At 37.5% G+C, this 21,869-nt stretch overlaps 1 protein-coding gene across 3 annotated transcripts in view; it reads right to left on the minus strand.

The window, feature by feature from the left end:
• Window positions 1–6,763: 6,763 nt before the first annotated feature.
• Window positions 6,764–21,869, minus strand: part of TAPT1 (transmembrane anterior posterior transformation 1) — a 49,625-nt gene continuing 34,519 nt past the window's right edge. For all 3 annotated transcript variants that reach the window (XM_030270793.4, XM_030270792.4, XM_012573667.5), the window contains 7 exons: window positions 20,547–20,627; window positions 19,592–19,701; window positions 17,924–17,983; window positions 16,484–16,552; window positions 15,145–15,221; window positions 11,550–11,710; window positions 6,764–8,887 (listed from right to left, as the gene is read on the minus strand). In XM_030270793.4, coding sequence (XP_030126653.4) covers window positions 8,658–8,887; window positions 11,550–11,710; window positions 15,145–15,221; window positions 16,484–16,552; window positions 17,924–17,983; window positions 19,592–19,701; window positions 20,547–20,627 — 788 coding nt within the window. In that variant the 3' untranslated portion in view covers window positions 6,764–8,657. The remainder of the gene's footprint in view (window positions 8,888–11,549; window positions 11,711–15,144; window positions 15,222–16,483; window positions 16,553–17,923; window positions 17,984–19,591; window positions 19,702–20,546; window positions 20,628–21,869) is intronic.

A 21,869-nucleotide genomic window follows, 5' to 3' on the forward strand; every position in this document is an offset into this window, starting at 1 on the left:
CATGGAAAGGAAGAATCACACTTTTGGTTTTGTTCCAACAGGTTTTTGTGAAGCCTTGACAGGAGGACAGCCTCCAGTCTTGGGACCAATGCGGACAAATTAAGGAGAGTCTAGAGGAAAGAATTTAAGCTACTTTAAGCTAAGTCTAGGAAAAGAGGTGATCAAGAAGAGTTATTATAACAGTCCTCTACAAAAAATGTAATTTGGAAGAAAGTGATTTGTTGCTCACTCTACCTGCTAGGGTAAGGAGAAAGGAAATTAATGTATCACAGGCTTCCTCTGCTTCCGCTCTTAGCAGGTAGCACCACAATAAAGATGGTTTGTTATGCTGCTCCAGTATCCTGCCAGCAAGTAAGAATTCATTCTTTGTTGTAGAAAATAACAAATGTCTTGCCAAAAAAAGACAAATTACAGTCATCACTGCAATGAAAATGCAGCAGGGGCTGGTGAAACTTTCAGATGGGTGTGATGGAAGGGCTCCTGCCCAGGAGATGTGTTCTTTGCACCCAAGCAGCACAAAGATATCCAAGTCACACAGGAAGGGACCCTGGCCAATCAACTAAGGTACTTAGAAAAGCAGGAGAGAAAATAGTAGGAATGCTGCTCTGGACTGGGGAATCCTAAGCCTTCTGCTCTAGGGTCACGTGAAGCCAAAAGCTTCCTGGAGGGAAGGTAATGTTTCCAAGATGGCTTTGTCACCCTCAGCCATGGGATGGCATTGCATGAGCTGTTGAGGAAGATGAGAACCCTTTTGACAAGGGAAGATTCTTTGTCTGTCAGCTTTCCAGGATGGAGAGGCTTTCAGTCAGATTTGGGAGGAAAAGAATAACAGGAGCCCATTGGTAAGCAGTAACTGTTCAATCTCAGCTAAAGCCTAAGGACCAGAAAAAATCAGGTAGTTACTGTAAATCCAAGGGAAGGACAGGTAGGAATATGCCTCCACTGGACATTTCAGATGCTTGTGGATACTGCCTGAGCTGCACACCATTCCACCTCCCTGAGACAGCAAAGCACCAGGACAGGGAGAGAGCCACAGCCCTTACACTGTGTTTGAGGGTCATGGTAGCTGATTTTGACAGGACTTTGCTTTCTTGTTTATCAGCACTGGGCACTTAGGACATCACAAAATGCTTCAGAGATTTATCTCATATCTTCTCTATTCCTGCTGAAGGGCCTTTGGTAAATACCAGTTCTGGTGACAGCTTAGGACTTTTCTCCTTTTATCCCTAGAGGCAATTGAAGGCACATTAGTAGGGCTTTGCACACCATGAGAACTTCTTACTTTATTCATATACCCTTCCTTGTAGAAACACCACATTAAGACAAAACACAGCAGTACAAGCCCACCATTCTCCCTGCCAAATATATCACCAGCAATCTCACAGGAACTTACGGGGATCTTGACACATCAGTATGGAGGGATGTGAGATTTTTCACTCAGCTTAGGTCTTATCCTTGGCACTAAAACAGAAAACTCTGAAAAGTGGCTAACAAAGTTGTTAACAGATTTCTTGTGATTTAAAAGAGCAATCTTTGGAAAAGGGAAAAAGGAAATGATAGATCAAACCAACTGCAATCTTCTACACTTTTTCTGGGCACATAATCAGATCTGGGTTTTGTTCTTTTCAGCATTTGAAGAGTAATGTGATGATGAATGAAAGCCAGCATAAATTTGTCAGCTCATTTCAAACCAATGCATTTCCCTTCAACAACGCAGCATACCATAAGGTGAGAAGCAGCAGATAATCACATATGTTGACTTTTATGATGCTTTTAATACTCTTTCATGTGATATTTCCAAACTAAGGAAACATAGTAGAGATTAAAACTACTTGGAGCAGTTGATAAAGCTGCTTGAGAAATCCTGCTTGGGGAATATTTATCACTATTTCATCCTCACACAGCAGGAAGATTTTGCAGGGGTCTCTTCATGCTCCATTGCCACTCAGTGTTTTTAATCAGTAACATTGGGCAGGTGCTAGAGAAAGGTGAAGTAGAGGCTGTGGATACATGACCTGACAGGAGTTCAAAACAAACTTGACTAACCACAGAAACAGATGGTAAAAAAATTGAACTGAAGCAGCTCCAATACAGGATTTTACATTTTGGCAGCAAGCAGTATAATACAGCATGACTGCAGGCTTGGGAATAATCAAGCAGTTCCATTGGAAGCATCTAGTTCCTGCAGCACATTCGAACTCTCCTGGGTCAGAAGTGGCATCCTGTTTTTAAGAGGTAAATTCCATACCAGGATATGGCAGCTAAAAGCTGGCTGATGTAATCCTCAGGTCCAGCTCAGCTGGGATGGAAGGAATCAGCTGGAGTTCTGTGCTCAGAATGAGCATGGGACACACTCTCCACACAAACAGAAGCTGAACTCATTGTGGGGGTTTAGCAGGAGCCTGAAGGGAAATACGAAGCAGCCTCAGCTGCCAAGGATGTAAGAAGAAAAGAGAGAGAGAGAGGCAAAATCCATTCTCCATGCCACAGATGGACAAAAAGTAGGGAGGGTTAAATTTCAGTGAGGAAGGCTTAAAACAGATAGTAGGAAGGTAATAACAGCATTTGCAGTGTACATATTTACTGTTCAAGCAGATTGCCATGTGAGATTGAGAAAGATGTTAATATCAGGATTGGACACTGCATTGGACAGGACCTGAGCTAGAATCAGCAGCTCTATCCAGCTTCTCACACTGTGAAACAGGCTTGATTAACAAGATAAAAAAATACCCAGGTAAAACAAGTGAGTGCAGCAGTGAGCATTGGAACAAAGCAAGCAGACACAGCTGGACAGGGCAGAGGACAAACCTCAGCTCTGGCACCAAGCTGCAGAGAACCCAGCCACCAGTGCTGGAATATGTGACTAGCACCAACACACAGAAACAAGGGGGGAACAGCAGCAGAATAGAACCAGAAAGATCAAAATTTTGACATAGGATTTCCAGAACACTCCAGCTGCTCTGGCCTAGTGCACTGGGCCACTCACTACTGGGGCTTTTGTCCTTGCTTTTGAGAAATAAGGGTCAAGCACAAAAACTGGCTGGAGAATTTATTCGCTCCCATGGAAGCCAAATAGTTTGTGGTCAGTGAGTGAAAGGCTGAACAGGCACCACAAAGCATTACCTCAGATGCAGCAGAATTCGCTCTACTCCAATGTCAAAGTAATTTTAAGTGACTAAAGACACTGAGATTTTTTGATCAGCCCAACAGGTGTGTCCTCTGCTATTGCATTGGGAACATTGTCTCCCATCAGTGGTTAGTGCTGAGCTTTAGCACAAGCTTAATTTTCATTGCAGGTACACCTCAAGAGAGTCCAAAGGGCAGAAAGCATCAACCTGAAAACACTGTCCCATAGCTTCCAGGTTAGATACACGTGACACTTCAGGACTTGTTTCCAGAAGGAACTCACTCATCACAGCTCCTGCTGCCGTGGCTATAGAAAGGCGGCTGGAGGCTGTACTGCTGCTTTTAACAGGAGTGACAAGTTCAAATCCAACCTGCAGGAAAATTTTGGTCTGACATTCAGAGCTGTACCAGGATTGTACTTGGTAGCATCAACCCACACACCTTCCTGTGTTGATTTAGTGTATCAATCCTAAGAATATGCTGTCCAATGCTGGATTTTAAGTTTCCTTTCACACTTCTCAGTATATCAAATGCATCACTTCATAAGAATCCACAATTCCACTTATTTTAAACTGTCAGTATCAAACAAGTGATTCCTGAGCTACCTTGATAATGTATTTTCAAGGACAGCAGACAGGGAGCCTACAAGATGGAGAAACTTTTTACTAGGGAATGTAGTGACAGGACAAGGGGGAATGGCTTCAGACTGGGAGTAGGTTTAGATTAGACATGAGGAAGAAATTCTTTACTGTGGGACTGGTGGGACGCTGGCACAGGTTGCCCAGAAGCAGCTGTGGCTGCCCCATCCCCTGAAGTGTTCAAGGCCAGGTTGGACTGGGCTCTGAGCAATCTGGTCTAGAGAAACATGTCCCTGCCCATGGCAGTGGGGTTGGAATTTGATTATATTTAAGGTCCCTTCCAACTCAAAACCATTCAGCAACTCTATGGTCTAAGCACCTGCCAGGACTGGGCATCGCAGGAACATATCGTTGATATTGAAAACTGTCACTGAAGTTATTATTGTTCTTGTCCAACTGAGCATGGATGGGAAGAACAACTACCATAAAACCTGGACTTCCTTAAATACCAAAAATTGCTCTATTAAAAATATACTGCCCCGTAACACAGCTCTCATACCACCACCCCAAGTTTAGTGATCTCTGTTATAAAAATGTGGAAGCAGCAAACACAACAAACAATGCATGCAACGTGTTTGCCTATCTAATACAGGATTTACCTAGCAAAGCTTGTAACAGAACTGCTCAAGTCAGCCTGAAAAAACTAGAACCCAAGGGAGTGCTGCTGCAACCTGCATCTTCATACACACAAAACTGACCTCCCTCCCTCTCCCCAATGCTCAGCACTTCCTTGCAGTTCATCTGTCAGACAGAACTGCCTCCAACTGAGAATGAACCTCAGCTCTGCTTGATAGCATCATTCTCCTAGGCAGTGCTGATGAGTGGAAGCAAAAGCAGCTTACACAGCCTAAAGCTGCAGCTGTGAGCACAGGTGGGTAGCAGAGTTACAACAAGGGCACATTTTAAAATCTGAGTTTATTTCATCACAAATATGATGAGTGTTTTGGTCAAAATTGAGAAATTTTTAAAAACCTATTGCAATTTTGGATTTTTCCGTTATTATAACTGTGACCTTACTAATAAATGTTCTTTGGTGTTATATATTTATGGTCTTTTACAACTCTACTGGCAGTGTTTTTCTAAATCAGGGTACACTGAAGTCCTAAGAAAAGCCTAACTAGACTCAGGCTTGGTAGGTATGGTTGATGAAAGTTACTATGAAAAAGACTTACAGAAATGATACATCAAGTGTTTTCTGACAGCCTTCACAGTCTAAACACTTTATATCATTATATACAGAAAAATTTCCTTGAGATAAAGGTGATCCCAACTGCAGCTCACCATAACAGATGCTCAGTATTTACATACCCTACAGTCAGCAAAATTAAGCCAGTCCAAATTTCTAAGAAAAAGCACTTGCTCTGAAGAAGTTTTAAAAGCAAATTTTGTTTAGCATTTGTGAAGAGCATTCTGAAGCTATGACTCCCCAAGACTGAGTTGAACAACTCCTAGTTTACTCACAATGGAGGAGCCCAGTTTATAAAACAAAATGTTGCAGTGTTTCAGGAGCTCCAGAGTCTGATTACATTTGTGCATAATTAAGTTGAATCCATCCTTGCTCACCACCACCAAGAAGACTCACATCTCCAGCCCAACAGGTGAGCTGGCACAGCAACCACAACTGGGCAAACACTGACTTTAACAACAGTGACCTCATCAATTATGCTGAGCCACAGAAACAGACTTTGGGAACAAATCAGTAAACTACACAAAATTTTGCAACACAAAAAATTAAGACAAAGCTGAAAAGTTTCCACAAACTGACTTTAAATTGAGGCGAGTAAATTAATAGCGTAGTTATGATTGTAAAACTACTATGCTTGAGGGGAAATTCTGCTTGGCTGATGAACATCTGAAAGGCTTTAAAAGATTAATTAAATAATCCCGTCAAAACCAGTTGTTTCTTAATGCTCCCATAATGAATAATACTAATTATGGATATACACTGTACTCAATGTGTGCTTTTGGAATTAATTTGGCAACTGTGACTTTAGCTGAAATATCACTGCTTGCCTAGATTTTATTTTTGGAGGGATTTATCAATTGAAGAACTTAATTTATTCACTACTTAACTTGTGATGCTCTTGTATGTATCACTGTTAAGTCAGGAGCTTTCCAAGAAAACCCAAATGAACAGCTGTATCTATTGATGAGAAATTTGGTGTTGCTGTTTTTTCCTGTTTGGTGGTTTGTTCCCCCTCACCCACCTCTAGAGTTCCTAGAGGACCACCCAGGTTCAGAGAAGCAGCTGTGACTTTTCATTAAAGATACCCTAATAGATAACCAAGGAATCCCTATAAATCATGAACAAAAAGATGAGAACAATCAGAGAGCTCGCAGCCAAAGGAAGGAAAGCCCAACTGGGCTCCTACCAGACTTGGGGAGTTCAAGGGGAAGCACTGTTTGCCATGCCTTCTGCAACAGTGCCTCGAGTACACCTTGGTGTTCTGGTGATCCCAGGGCAATGCAGTCTCACCTCCAGAGCAGTCAGGGATGTACCAGCCATACCCAAGCCCAGCTGGACTGCTTTAGATGCAGGCACCACCATTCAAGTGCCAGAACAAAGCCCCAGGAGGATTCAGGCCGGGACTCGTGCCACAGTGCTGTCAGCCATTACCCTTCCACTGCCACCACTCAGCAAGGGCTTTGCCTGTGGGCTCCTGCATTCACACTTGGATTTGCTGGGTAGGTGTAAATCCAATTGTAGAAACTGACTGCAGAAATTACAACTCCTCTGAGACACGGTATTTTTTCATTCACATGGTGTGTGCCCTTAAAAACCAAATTAATAACAGGCTGGCATCAATATCTTCTTTCTACAAGTGGCAACAACCAACTGCTACAGAAATAGATCTGAAGCCATTGATAACCCAGTTCATACACTCATTTGTGTCCCACATTTGCAAGAATCCTACTTTATGGAAATTTGAATTTAATACATTAAATACTTTGCAAGATCATCAACTCTGAATACCAAAAAAGAAATGTCGACGCTGTACTTTTCCTTTTTTAAACAAATATTACAAAATTGAATTTTATTGAGTTTCACACAAGATGCACTTAAAAAATTGATACAGAATGTCATTCAACAGAAAAAAAGCAATTTCAAGCTTTCTTTAGCAACTGCTAAATAATTATAAAATAAGGTACACCAAATTGACAGATAATCTTAATTTCAATGTGTGAACATTTCCAATTAGTATAAAATACATCAAAATGAAAGATTTTCAAACTTTTCCACAGCGCTAAGTCCTCTTCCTTCTACTTTCATCCCTAAACATAACCACAGATTTTGGCCATTACTCCCACTACTCTTATGGGAGAGGAGAGGCTGAAAGCCTGCAGCAGGGAGTTCCCACCAGAGCAGACAGCCCTAAATGGCACAGCAGAGTTCTCTCATTATCAAGTCTGCTCAGACACGTAACTCTGTCCAACTGCCTCCATCTGCTATATTACTGTAGTCCTGCAAGTTTCAGGGATTAGCAAGTATGTTAAACTTTCACATGTTCATACAGCAAAGAAACTTTGGTTTTCCCATTCTGACAAATTATGAAATTAGCAAAGAACAAATTGTCTTCATTTGTTCAGTACTGAAGTACTTTTATGATACCTTCCCTTGGAAAGTAAAATTAGTGCTTACTTGAATGTCTGAAAGGCATTTTGGAAGCTAATGCTGTGTTTTAACAATATATGAAGAATTTATCATTAACTAAGGGGTCTCTTCTGATAAAACTCTTCAGCCTATGTTTTAAGCTCAAATTTAACCCACTCATGGTCTGAGGATTCCATAACTTCTTTTGTCACCCCTTCCAACTCTGCATCTCACACCAGAAATTAAGATGCATTGCAATGCTTAAATGTTCTTTGTAGATCTAGTCCATCTACTTAAGTTTGACTAGAACCAGTCAATTACATTGAATGGATAATTATGGTTTGACTGTCAGTGTGAGCTTTTATAGGCATGTTCTCAGGCAAGTTAATACACAGATGTCATTCTCCTAATAGTTATATGCAAAATGCAGTGCAATGTTCTTTCCTGCTGTGTTAATGCCATACCTACAGTTCCAACACAACGCTTGATGCAATTAACACTGCCGTTCCTTAGAAGTGCCCCTTTAATAGTTTTTCCTACAGCAACAAAAAAATCCTCAGCTTTTAAAAAAGATTTTCTAAATAATTTGCCTTACAGGACACACAACACATGAAATGAATATGCTTCATATTTGCCCAGTTAAGCAGAACCATCATTACTCTGATCTTTCCTTGATGTTTAGTATTCAGATAAAATACTAAGCAGTAAGTCTTTCACTTAAAGGCAAAATTTTATTCTGATTACAAGATTTTCAAGATACATCTTGAAAATATTTTTGTTGACAAGAATAACTATCTTGACTTACTGTTTTATGTACCAATGCTTTATGTGTTTGTTGATATAAGCACAAGTTTTGAATTCTGCTTGCAGATGTTTAATAAAACACGGTAACTGGATAGGCAAGCTTCCGGTCAAGTCACCAAACATTTCCAGGAATATCCTTACACTGGATGAACCTTCGTGAAAAATAGTGTTCTGGAAGCATGGTTTCATAACGCAGAACAGGGTTATGCTTTTTTTCCAGTCCAGTCCAGAAAAGTGATACTGCAGCTCTGCCACCAGGCTAGAGACTCACGATCCACCACATTTTCCAAGAGGCAAGTTAAAGATCACTTACTTGACCTGACCAGATACCAAGCCAAGTTACTTGTAGAAAGAAATTAATAAATTTGTTTTGCCATTAATAATTTAAGTTTTTAAATAAATATTTATGTGCCTTTTGGCAACTGTCCATTCTGGTAGCATCTGCCGTCCCAACAGCTCAGTATCCTTAGCACATTGATTTAAAAAAAGATAAATTCTTAGTCAATTCTGTTTCCACAAATAGTAAACCTGTCTATCTCCAACAAGTCTTTCTTTGCAGACCTGTGTTTTAATTCTGAACTGTCTTGGCTTATATCTTTTTCTTCTCCATCAGGAGTTGTCAGAAATTGATCAGAATTGCTTGTTACAAGTAAAGATGGCATGCTCTCCTTCTGATGAACTGGTTGATTGGTAACAGATGTAGAACCGTTTTCATCTGTGGAAATTCCTGTTGGGACAGAATTACAAAGATAATAATGAATTTAACACAGACATATTGATACAATGTGCAACATCCACATTCATCCGAAGCTATCCTGAAAAAGTGTGCTGCAGCAAGTCAGCAGAAGCAACAGAAAAATGCATTCTGGAAGCCACTACCTCTTCTTGGATTTACTGTAAGGGATTTCCTTTTCTGATTTAGAAAACATATAGAAAATAAATAGACAGAAGAAAAATTCTACAGAAGTTTAAGCAATCAGCAAGAGCATAAGCAGCAGAAGTCAGGACACACATGATTATTTTTGTTGGCTTAAGCAAAAAGATTTCTGACAGTCCTTATGTGAATCATACAAATGTTTGCTACTGAAATGAACAAAAGGAATTTCTGTGGTAGGAACTAGATGTGCCTAATCCTCTACATAAGTACAATAAACCTGCCTTCTCCAGGGATAGCTAATAAATGACTCATTGCACTGCTATGCACTTTAATAGCACTGGCTTCTAAACCAGTGCTATTAAAGATGTCTATTTTTATTCCTGTCTCTTACTTCAGTGGAACTGAACACTGGCTTCATTAACCTAGGATATTGGTAAGTAATATCCATGTATTTTCCCATATTTTGTAAAAACATGTAAAGAATTAAAATGTACAAGCAAATTACAAGACTATAAGAAAAAAGATAAGAAAAAAAAAAATTTCCTCCTCAGTAAAGATTGAGTTATTGTTTCTAAAGGCATCTGAAAAAATCTGACTGATGTAGAGAGCACTGCAGACCAACCCAAGGAAATGTTACTTGTCAGAATGGCAGCACTATCCAAATTACTACAAAAACATATTTCTGCAGAGCTTCTGTCCACAGTATGCCATCTACACTTGGAGGCACATGGAGGCACTCCTACAAATCTTATGCAAGTTAAAGGTACTAAACTTGCATTGAAAATGGAGACAACTTATTTTAATTCTAGAACTTGGTTACAAGCGTAAATATTTTCTAATACAGATGTAGCTGGTAAGCCCATAAATGACTACCAGTAATTAGAGCTTTCATCCTTCAAGATCAAGTTCAGAATTTTATTCTCCAAAATTTTAACTCTTTTTGTGGACAAGGTGGCAACTCTTAAGGAAATTAATTGACTTAAACTATAAACTGGCAGAAAGGAGACCAGATTAATGAATTCCCTTACCCTCATCCTAAGAAGAGATGGGTTGAGAGATTGTATTGTAAAAACCTGGTAAGTGGGGCACAGAGATTAACTAATACTGCAGAGTCCAGCAGTAATAATGCAAAAGCTGGGGAAGGTAAAATCATTCTTTCATGTAATCAAGATTTCTAGTAAATAAAGAGGTGTTAAAAAAATATAAAATCCCCAAAAAACTGTAAAATTGAATTTTTCCCATCAACAGTGGAAGCAAGGAATACTCTGAATAAAATCCACAAAAGCTTTTTGGTTGCTACTTTTTGTTCAAAATCTTTCCATTGGAGAAAATAAGCATGCCTGCTACTTCAGCTCAAAAGAGTCTTCATGATTTATACACTGTAAGTTAAAGGCTCAGTATAAGTAAGTACAACTTACCAAGGTCTCATATACAAATGTAGTAATAGAATGTTTAATTAAAACATTATCATCATTATAGTCCTCTAATGAAATGCAAAATTGAATGCCAATACGAATTCAGAACAATTCAGATAATATTATTTCATCATGAAAGTAAAGCAGTTGTATGAACTGAAAAGTAAACATTTGCACCAAGTTTCTGCCTGATGTGATTTGACACATATGAGACACAGAGGTTTATGGCAAACACTGACAGATTCTTAACTCTCCCCTTGCTGGCGAGACACTCTGACGACTAACGAGCACCTTGCATTTCAAGCTGTTCAAGTTGCTGGCAAGCCATGGAGTGAACACAATAAAAGCCCCACTGTTAAGTTCTCTAAGGCTCTCATTGAGCTTTTCCCACAGGAAGATGCAATCCAATTCAGTTGACAGGAACAATGAAGGTTTCTGTTTCCTTCTATAATGTGTCACACAAACGCAATACTGCCATATTCCCATTATAAATTAACTGCTGATGCTGAGGACCTGTAAGAGGAAATTGTGCTGTATAGACTGGAAATGGGGTAGAGACCCACTGAAATTCCTATCTGGATTTCATAAAGCTTTTCATTATGTGTTCATGACAACTACGATTAATTATACCTATGCATAAACCTACCACATTTTCCTTTGATTTCCATGAGAAATACAGCTTGCTTCCCCTACTAAACTTGAGCACTGTCACAGATGATGTGTAAATATTCACTTATTTGCACAGTGACATGGCAGAGAGGGTTGGACTAGATGGTATTTAAAGGTTCCTTCCAACCCAAACCAAATCATTCTATGGTTATGATTTTAAAGCAAAAGCATTCTTCTATTCCATTGTTTCTATCACCTCCACATATCACAGTGATATCAGAGATAAGAGAATTGATTACCTAAAGAAGATGCATGAACTAAAAGCAATAAATTCTATTATATTTACAGACTTGTATTCACAGCTGTGCTACAGCACAATTAAGGTCCAGCAACAGGGTTTGTACAGCAAACATTGTCATGCATCCGGTCTAATATCAATTTAGCCTGACAAACTTTCACTAAAAACAAACTAAGGCAGCTGGCCTTACCTTGGGTAGATTTAAATGTGCCTTGCTGTTTGCCAGCTGGCTTCCCTGGGGTGGCAATCAGGATAGGATTAAATAGTTTCTCCTCCATTTTTGCTTCCTTTACATATTGACATGATTTTCCCAGCAATACAATGCTGTTAAGGACTTTGAGAGATATTAACCTGGAAAAAAATTGTTTACATATTTGCATTAGCACATTAAAATAATTGCATATTATTAATACTGCAATTATTCATACAAAAATAATTGCATATGCTAAATGCTGTCTTAGAAGGATTAGCTAAGAAATTAAACCCTTTCAATATCAAGATCAAAAGGTAACAATTTTCCTAACAAATTGTTTCCGATTCAATGCTTAATTTTCTTTTTCCTTCAGGAAGCATCTAGAGAAAAACATCAAGTTTTATTATTTACCTAAAGGACTACAAGGACAGTTAAGCAGCCATTTAAGACCTTAAATATTTAAACACAGAACTAAAAAGTCCCCTCAACACTGCAAGTCCAAAATAAATGTACCCAAATTAAGTGTGCCCAGCCAAGGATCTCTAGTAGACTTGGAACCACAGCACAACAAATAGAGAACCATGGAATCATTAAAGTTGGAAAAGACTTCCAAGATCATTAAGTCCAGTCATTAACCCAGCACTGCCAAGTCCAGTATCTACCTTTTACAAACTACAGGCTAATCATAGCAAGTCGTTTTTCACATCACAGAAGACATTCCATAAAACTCAACAAATCCAAAGAGGCAACACTGCATTACCATCACAGCACAGTCCAGATGATGGCAGATTCTTTTTCTATTAGGACTAAATTGTAGCACAAGCATCACTGAATCCCTTTCCCACCTGTCTCCTTATTTGAAGAAAAGGAAGGCCTCCTCTACCATCAAGTGCTTTTTTACCATTCAGCTGAGTTTTGCAAAATCTAATTTTCATTACTAGCAACACAACTCATAGAGCAATATCCACTCCAGCGAGTGAAGGCTCACTGCAGAACTAGAAGGAGAGAGTGATCTGTTCTCTGCAGGATGAATGTTCTCTATGCAAATCAAGCTATGTAACAAGAGTGAACCAAATGCAGACTCTGAACTCCTTCTCCACCCACCGAAGTCTGTTTATCATGTACATCATTAACAGACTAAAAAGACAACTTGAAATGAACATTCACAGATCCATGGAACAGGTCTAGCTGCTTAATCATACAGTGACCCAAGCACACTCCAGCTGCAGCTCCCTTATCTCTCTGTGTAAATGTAATCAGAACTTGTCAAACAGAAAAACAAACTACACTACACTTGTAAGGGAAAAAGTAAGTTTTGTTTATTCTATTTCAATAGAGAAATGGAAGAATGAGCAGAGCACACCACTTCCAGTACTGAGAAGAAAGTGACATCTTAGTATCCAAGCAACCATAAAGAAGATATCATTTTAGATCGGTTGAAAGCTGTGCTTCTCTTCAATTTTATTATATTATTGGGACAGATTTATTTCAGAGTTGAGAAGGCCTCCTTCATTTTTAATGTTTCAGAGGTGTTTTTCTTATGCTTCTTATGTAACATGTTTTTGTTCTGCGAGAATATGTTTCCACAGCATAGTTTGACTCTAATTTAATAAGATCAGAAGTTGAAAAGCCCATAAACCACCAGTTCCCTGTATCAGTTCCAGCTTCTCATGGAAAATTATGCAAGCATTTCTAGCAATTCTCCTTTATTCTTTTCTGCCAGTCTACCCTAGGCTCAAATTTCTAACAATGTAAGTTCGCAGTTGTTCAAAATTATAGAAAAAGAAAACTCATGATTTTTTTTGGCAAGACTCTTTAACTACAATGAAAGTTTAACTAGAGTTGTTAATAAACAATACAAAATTAATTCATCCATAGTATAGGCTCAATTCTTTGCCCAGTTAGCTGCTTCAGATTTTATCACATCATTTTTCCCATATCTATGCTATTATGTTTGTATTCTATATATATTCTCACATCTGATGAAAAGCTGAAATTTATGTTCAGAACAAAAATTACTTGAAAGATGCAAGAGGTGAGCTAGCTCCAAGTCTGAAATCACAGCAAGAGCAAAAATTTGTTTTCGCTTTTCAATAAATAGACCAAAATGTATTTACTTTTGTGGCCTTTGTCTTTAAAGAACAGCACTTAACACTTAATGTCAATCCCATTACTTTCTGCCCTCCATTCTCCAATCCACAGAGAGTTAAAAATCCTGGGATGTAGCAGTGAAATGGTAGAGGTAGGAAAATATTACATGTATTGAGGAAAAAGGAAAAACCACTGAGCAGGATGAAAGTGCTGACCTTGGTATACCACAGCTTGAATGTGATGATCAGGGCATAGTGCTTTGAATTATACAAAGCTGCCTTTAGGGAGAATATGGGCACAGCACGTAGTATGCTGGGGAAAAAGTCAAAGTATGGTACAGAGGAATGTGGCTAAAATTTTACTATTTGGCCTATATGCAGTATCTCAAAGTCTTAGTTATCTGACACTAAACAGATGTATCCCTACACTGAGGTAGACAAAACACATCTGATCAAGCTCCATTTTTTGCAATTAGTGTCAGATTAGAGATAAGAGTCTACCTATTAATAAAGAATCTGTAGTAATCCTGTTCTTTTCACAAGCTGTTGTAGAACAGCAGTCTCCTCTCTTCCAGCATGGTGGTCTCTCTAGCTGCTGAACCACTGCCTCAGCCTTAGAAGTCTTATGTTTCTGAAGCCTTGCTGCCTTCACTTAAAACAAAACTTGGTAGGACACTGGAAGAAGGACTTCCAACAATACTGCAGGCAGGTTCTTCTTCCATCAACAACTTGAGAGACAACAAACAATGACAGTGCAGATACAGCTTTCCTAGAAAGTACTGATAGTACACAGATAGTACACAGCAAGTGTCTCAAGACAGGCAAACTAAAGTGGATGTAAAGTACACTTATGCAGTCTCAGAAGTACCTATCACTGGTGAGAAGCTAAAGGTAAGACAAGTATCAACGGACTTGGCAGTGAAAGGATGCTGAAGGGATACTTGCACATCATTGGCTATGGAAAACAAATTGCCACTGGACATTGTATTTCTTAACTAAGATTACTTACTGACCTCACCCTTCCCAAAATAAGCCTTGAATTTAGTTATTTTTCTTAACGGCAGTTTCCTAAACAAAGTAAACCTTGCATTTAACTACCTGAGAGAAAAATTCATGATCTGCTCAGAGCACTTGAACTGCTCATTTCTGTTCACTTATTGAATCTTTTCATCTTTGATCTTCATTCCTTGGAATTAAATTTTCCTTTTTACACAGAAGTATGGCGCTTGTCTCTCAGATTCTCTCAGTCTTTAGTCTTTTTGCAATGAGTTATTTCTATTACTGAAGTTACTTATTGAGGGCTATAATCCCCCAATGTAGTCACAGTACTTAGGGACAAATCTGCATTGTCAATTTCAGATCATGAGCATAAGGGTTTTACATTTATGTTCTACTGAATATAAATTGTGTTTATCCTTACATCCAGAAGTATCAACAGAAACTTCTTTCACATATGAAATCAAATAATGGTAAATACTTTTCAATTGTGTGAATTTACTTACCCACAGTAGAACAGCACAACACAAACATAAGCTAAGACTCCTTGTACTTTTATTGAGCTTGTTACGACTCTGATGAGCTGTTTTAAGAATAAAAGTTAAAACTTAGCACACAGTTATTACTAGAACACCGTAACAGACATTTCTTATTTGGTAAATTAAAGAAAAAGTATAAACATTTACATTAACAGAAATTTAGTCTAAAGTTCCCTTTGGCAGTACTAACTACTCCATATTTTTATTTGAGTAAGTATTATACTAGCACTTAGTTGCAACTTTGCTAAAACCAGAGTCTGACAATGTTTCTTTAACACTGACTTTCAAGTAAAATAAGAAGTGGAAAAAAGCTCTGAAACTCAAGGGCTAGAAGGAGAGTTAAAAAATGTTGAGAAAAATGTCAAGAGATGCAATGCAAAACAAAATCAGTGCTACACCCTGTGCTAACCTGATGATTAGAACATTGCCTTGTGGACAAGGCATATGACTCCCAAGTTTGACTAACAAATAGATCCTGAAATTTCAGTTTTATTTCAGTAGTTTAGGCAAATCCTGTGAATAGTAGTTTTCCCCACCTCTATGGGCAAACATTACATTTAAGTTAATTCATCTTGATATTCTTCCAGGAACATGGCGAATTAGCAAATTTGCTGACAAAGCATGTACAGATCCCCAGCATTAGGGAAGCTACTGCTTGTCTACATGTGTATATGGGGAAAGTCAGAACAGCTATTGAGAGAAAACATTCAGCAACAGTTAATTCAGGACAGCATGTGGACAGAGTTCCATTAATTAAGTAATTCATTTTATAGCAAAATGAGTGTGTAACAAAGTAAACTATTTCAAAGTGATGTACTCAACAACAGCTCAGGAGCTCAGTGCCCCATATAAAAGAGTATTGAGTCATGAAGTGTGCCATTACAGGGACAGCCACAAGGACTCCTATGAAAAACCTCAATAAACTCCTGCACTACTGCTAACCTTCTGGCAACCAGCTGCTTTCACTATTCCAAATGAATGAATAGGATAACTGCCAAAAGGAATATACATTTAGTAAACACAGATGTAGCTTAATTCCACTGGTACAATTCAAGTCCTTGCAAATTCTACAAAATTAATATATATTCAATTTTCTATGGAAGGCTGAGAAACAATAATGCATTTGTGAAGCCACAAGTAGTATGTGATACAGGTTATACTGAGTGTTAACTCAACTTTTCAGCATAATTTCAGTTACTTCAGATGATAATTTCATCCTCAAAACATCCAGCCAGCTATCTGGAAGGGACACATTCTCAAAGTGAGATCTTATTGACAGAAAACTGATGGGAATGATACAACTTACTAAAACAGCCAGTGGAAGAGGAATGAAACCCATTCTTCTAGAAACTGAATCACTATAATCTGTATATGCCTAGGAAAAGAAGAGGAAGAATAATGAACTACTTATGCAAAGGAATGAGCTTATTTTAGCTTGGCACACCCTCCAGATAAGAATAAAGCTCTGTTAACAAACACTATACTGGTATAAAGTGTACCTATTCAGATTTTGGAATTCAAATGGAGATAGCTGCACTCTCAGACAAAAATGCAATACTACCATGACCAGTAAGATTAGCTTCAGTGCTCTAAATCAAGAGCAACTGGAGTATAATACAAATGTCTAAACCAAGAGCAACTAGGACACTGAATCCAAAGGCACTATGATATCACATCTGTACATTATTACCAGCTTAGAGACCTTTTTGTATTAATTTGACTGATCCTTAAATACTCTACAGAAAAAGCTGTTACAGGGATAAAAGAATAATTATCCAACACACTAGCAATTTTAAATCATTCTACAAACATCTATAATTAGCCTTAAGATAACTGTGTTAAAATTATTTTGAAAATGTTTTTACATTTGAACTCAAAACACAAGTACTTTCCACGATAGTTTGTCTGCAGTATTAAACATCACACCCAAGTCGGTGCCTAAATGATGCTATTTTATTTCCCACTGAGCATCCTTAGGAAAAGTAGTGGAATTTTCAAAACTAATTAACTGGTGTTTTTATTATTAAGAAATTAATATTAACTATTTGTAGCTGATGGTGTCTAGCTTCTTTATGAAGTTTAACTACTGCATTCCTCACAACAGCCCAAGAAAACTACAGAAATCATAGTAATGAAGTTCATTTAATAGTTACACACATCGAAAGCACTGGTGAGTGGAATGCTAACAAGTGAGACCTAATGAGTCCTCGCGCATAAAAGGTGTGCAGTAAATAGCTTTCCAAAAAATGGTACTAATTAAAAACAAGTGATCTGTGTGTTCTATAAATATCCATGCCATGCCAGTAAAATGCATAGTGCAAACATCTTTAAACATCTGTGCACTCTATCTGTAAAGAAATATAGATTCCTAATGAATACTATGTTTTAACCCAACACAGTGAAAATTCCATGAAAAGAACAGTAGTCTAAAATTACCCTGTTAAGTTTACCTACTTCCCATGTACATCAAAACTGTGAAGTTGTTACAACTGTCCCCTTACTTTAAGTGTATTTGAAAGAGACTACTCTGCAGTATATTAAATGAAGCTCAAGCTGACCCGAACAACTGGATATAATATAAATCATAAAGAAATATTCCTGTTATCTCTTACTAAAGAAACCAGAGCAGAGTTGCAGTGCTGCAGGAGTGTACTGTATGTATTTCTTTAAGTGTTTGTTCCAATATCCCCCGCCGTAACAATTGTGTTAGTTAATACAGGAAAGAGCATTTTATTTTCAGGCTTACATTTTTCTGTCGACTGCTAACAAGGTCAAATGCAAGACTGGCTCTGTATTCACTGTAGACCTGGAAAAAATCCAGCACATCAGATGTCTGATTAATTTGTTATCACATGTCATAAAAGCAAGACAGATATTAATGAAGTATTTCTATAAAGTATTAAGAATTTATGCATTTGCTGAAAGAGTAAAAGCCAGTTTTTCTGAGGTCTAATGGCACTCTTCACGAGATGAACCTCTATTTCTGCAATAAAGTAATTTGCATATATATATATATATATACACCACAACAAACAAACAACACTATGCTATGCTTTAGGAATTGAATGAAACTTCATAAAGTTACTGAATTTCAGGATCATGCGAAACACGAAATAACAGAAATCACATTAATCACATTTATATTTTTTCCCCCCACAGTTCACAACTGCTTTTAAGCTACAGAAAAGCTAGCCCTGGGATCAAATTAAACAAATGAGAAAGCTCTCTTATACACTAAGCAAATGATGCTATGAAAAAAATCAAATCCATCTAAAGATTAATTAAGTTTTTCCTTCTCTTTAAAACAGTTCAGCACATTAAGAAAGAAAAGTATCTATCTTAAAGGTAAGTGGCAAGACAACTTGCACTGCAGGTGTTAATTCTGGAAAAAGTCTGATGTAGCAGCCATAAATCTTTAAAACTTCATACACAAACCCCACAAAGTTTTTTAAAAAAACCTTGCAAAATTGCCCCATCCTCCAGCTGTTTCAGCACACTGAAGCATGCTACATTTTTGGCTCCTATGACTTCATTACGGCTCTTTTCCACACTCTCTGTATGAAAGTAGGGCATGCATAAATGCCTCTGGCATAAGGGAGCTTATTAAGTGCATCTATTACACTTGTTTCTACACCTCACAATGTAGTTACTTTAGAGATGCTGAAAAAGAAAGCACCTCACAAGTTCTGATCTCATTTCCTGAGAAGTGGTTGTAATAGTGAAAAGATACTAACTCAAATATTCACAAATTAAGTGTGTTTGAATTCACACCATGTGGAACACAAATGGCTCCTTTATCATGCTGCAACACATAAGAAGCAACCTCATCTATTCTGCTTTAAAAGAAGGACTGGATAATATATGTGGCTTAAGAAATTTCAGGAGTGGGAAACTAACATAACCTACTTCATATCAGTGCCCCAGGGACAATGGGAAAAAAGATCTCTGATTTCAGATTCCACTTTTAACACTAATGCAAGAATAGAGTTAAAGCAGCCTAACAAAATCTATTTTTCCAAAAGCCTGAATTTTAACCTACAATCCATTTTCTTAGTAAAGGCTACAAGCTCTGTCTAGACTGCAAAACAAGTAACCTTCTTTCAGTTTAATAATAATCACAAAATAATCTGCCAATAATGTGAATTGTAGCTACTATGTGAGCTGTTATATAAAACTTGCAATAATTTATGGATCTGGAACTACTAATTTAGAAGCAGAGGTGTTTGATTGCACATTAAAAAGATCCTCAAAAGTTGTATCAAGAAATTAGCGAGCTTTCCCAAGTGATATCAAACATATGAAAATAACAATTTTTACATTTTCTGCACTGGAAAAAAATTTAATATTTAAAATAATATTAGCAAAATTAAATACAATTTAAAATAGCACCCAGCATTCCAAACAGGATACCTACATCTGCTGTGATGTCATTGAATTTTGTTATAAAGGCATGTTTCACAATATCCACTGCAATTTCTGAAGCAACCACCATGCAAACATCCGGGAATAACACCCAAAAGTGATCTGAAGGTTGCGAAGAAACAAGTTAGGCCATTTAATTTAATGTCAGCATACAAAAAGAATTATAACAATTCTATTCAACAATGAAAAATCCCCATGAGTCTGAAGAATATGTAAGTTTACATATCACTGAGCATGCAGTGTGCAAATTATTGCTTATTCCATTGCTGTCCTAAAAGCTTATCAGTACTGTACTATCACACCACAGCTAGGATCAGGCTCTATACTCTTCACTTTGTAAACCTTTACCTCTAGTAGGAACACAGCCTTTGTAAGTACTAGATACTACGTGTTCAGTATGTGTAAGACATAGACAAATATCTGCAGTTTTAGATATTTAAGGTAAAATTTAGGTAGACTGGTAAGATTCAGGCACAATATACCACGCAGATTAGGGGTAAAAATTATTAAAACAATACATTAATAAAATTGCTATTTTACACAATATTTATTAAACATGTCATTAAACTCTTAAGTATAATCAATATTAGATTAAGAGTTGTATTTTAACATAATCTTTATCACATTTCAATCTCACTAGCCACTTTCTAGGGAAACCTTCATTTGCAGTGTACTAAAGGAAAGGAAAGGGCTGGGAAGAAATTGCTCCAGACAGTGCTTGAAAGATAACTACATGTGTTTATAGCACAACAATATTTATTTCAAGCAGAAAGAACACAGTCATTCTTAAAAGAATACCAGAAATAGAAAAATAAGAATCTAAGATATTTGACAAAATTAGGATTTGTTAATTAAATGTGTTGATTATCCTTATCTTTCAGATTGAGGGAAGAAGCAAGAGATAACATCTCTTGATAGCACGGAATTTTTTCTTCTAGTTTACTCACCTGGGTTCCATGAGAACTGTTCCATATTTCTTAGACATACAATTAGTAGCAGCACATAATTGGTGAACCTCTCCTTTATATCTGGATTAAAAAAAAACAGAATCTGTCAGCTGCAAAGAAACATTTACTTGCATACAAAGATATCTACTCATTCTGAGGTTCATTTATTAATTCTTGGATTAGATAACATTTTCCACAAATTTAAGGGGATTTAAGGGGTGGGGGAAATGCTCGGAACCACACCATGGACAGGATTTCCACAGTAGGCTGTGACCTGGTCTGTCCAATGCTGCTTCATCTTGGGTTTCCCAGCAGCAGAAGGGAATTGTGACTTACTATCACCTCTTCTAAAACATTAATAAAATAATTGTTCTTCTTGATAAAGTCTGTCCATCCTTCTGTGATTCAAAAAGAACCAGCACTTCCTGTTACTAAAATGAAGAGAATATACCTATCTGTCCTTTCAAGCTATTAGCAAAGTACATTTCATTTTCTACAGATCATAGATATCCAAACTGCTGTATACTGGGTTCAATAAAAGGAAGAAAAAAATGTTTGAAGACAACTGTTACTCTTTATCTAGAAGGTTCCTAACAGTCTGTCACACTACCCTCTTAAAAGGGAATAGCAGGCTGTATCAGCACAGTTATCAAAATCATAAGCACTGTGCCACAAGATCAATCTAATTCAGGACAAAGTCCTATGCCTTGCCTCCCAGACAAGGCAGTCTTTTTTTCTACTTTGGTATCCTGTTTCCAGAGATGACACACACAGACCTTGCTTCAGGAAGTATCACATTTTTTTAGCTTATTAAAAAACACCTTCCTGAAACTGTATTATTGAAAAGCAGGGTAAAACCTAAAACATGATGTCATCACAATTTAGGAAGTCCAAAGAAGTCTTTATAGAAGACAGAGCTACTAAGAGAATCTATGAAGACACTCTTATTGCTTGTTACACCTGTCAATAACCACAAAAATAATTTCTTTTTGGGCCCTCCAAATCCAAAGGGTTCATTTTCTTAAGCACCTCCAATGTTGTGCGGGGTTCTACCTACTGATTTTAGGAAACAAGAAGCAGAAATTTTCAGAAGAACACACAAGGATTAAGCTGGGCAAAAAAAAATTGACTTTGTGTCAAGACTTTCCATCAACTCTGACTACAGGCCAACAGCAATGCCTGTGGCTGCAGTTACTACAGTATAATAATATCCCTCATTTTAGAATAGACGTTTGGAAATACAGACAGGTCTGAAAAAATGGAGCAAAAAAGAAGAAATCCTCCAGGAGAAGGAAAGAAAAAGCACACAAAAATCAAGAAGAA

This window comes from Taeniopygia guttata, chromosome 4 (assembly GCF_048771995.1).
Source record: "Taeniopygia guttata chromosome 4, bTaeGut7.mat, whole genome shotgun sequence".
Lineage (NCBI taxonomy): Eukaryota > Metazoa > Chordata > Aves > Passeriformes > Estrildidae > Taeniopygia > Taeniopygia guttata.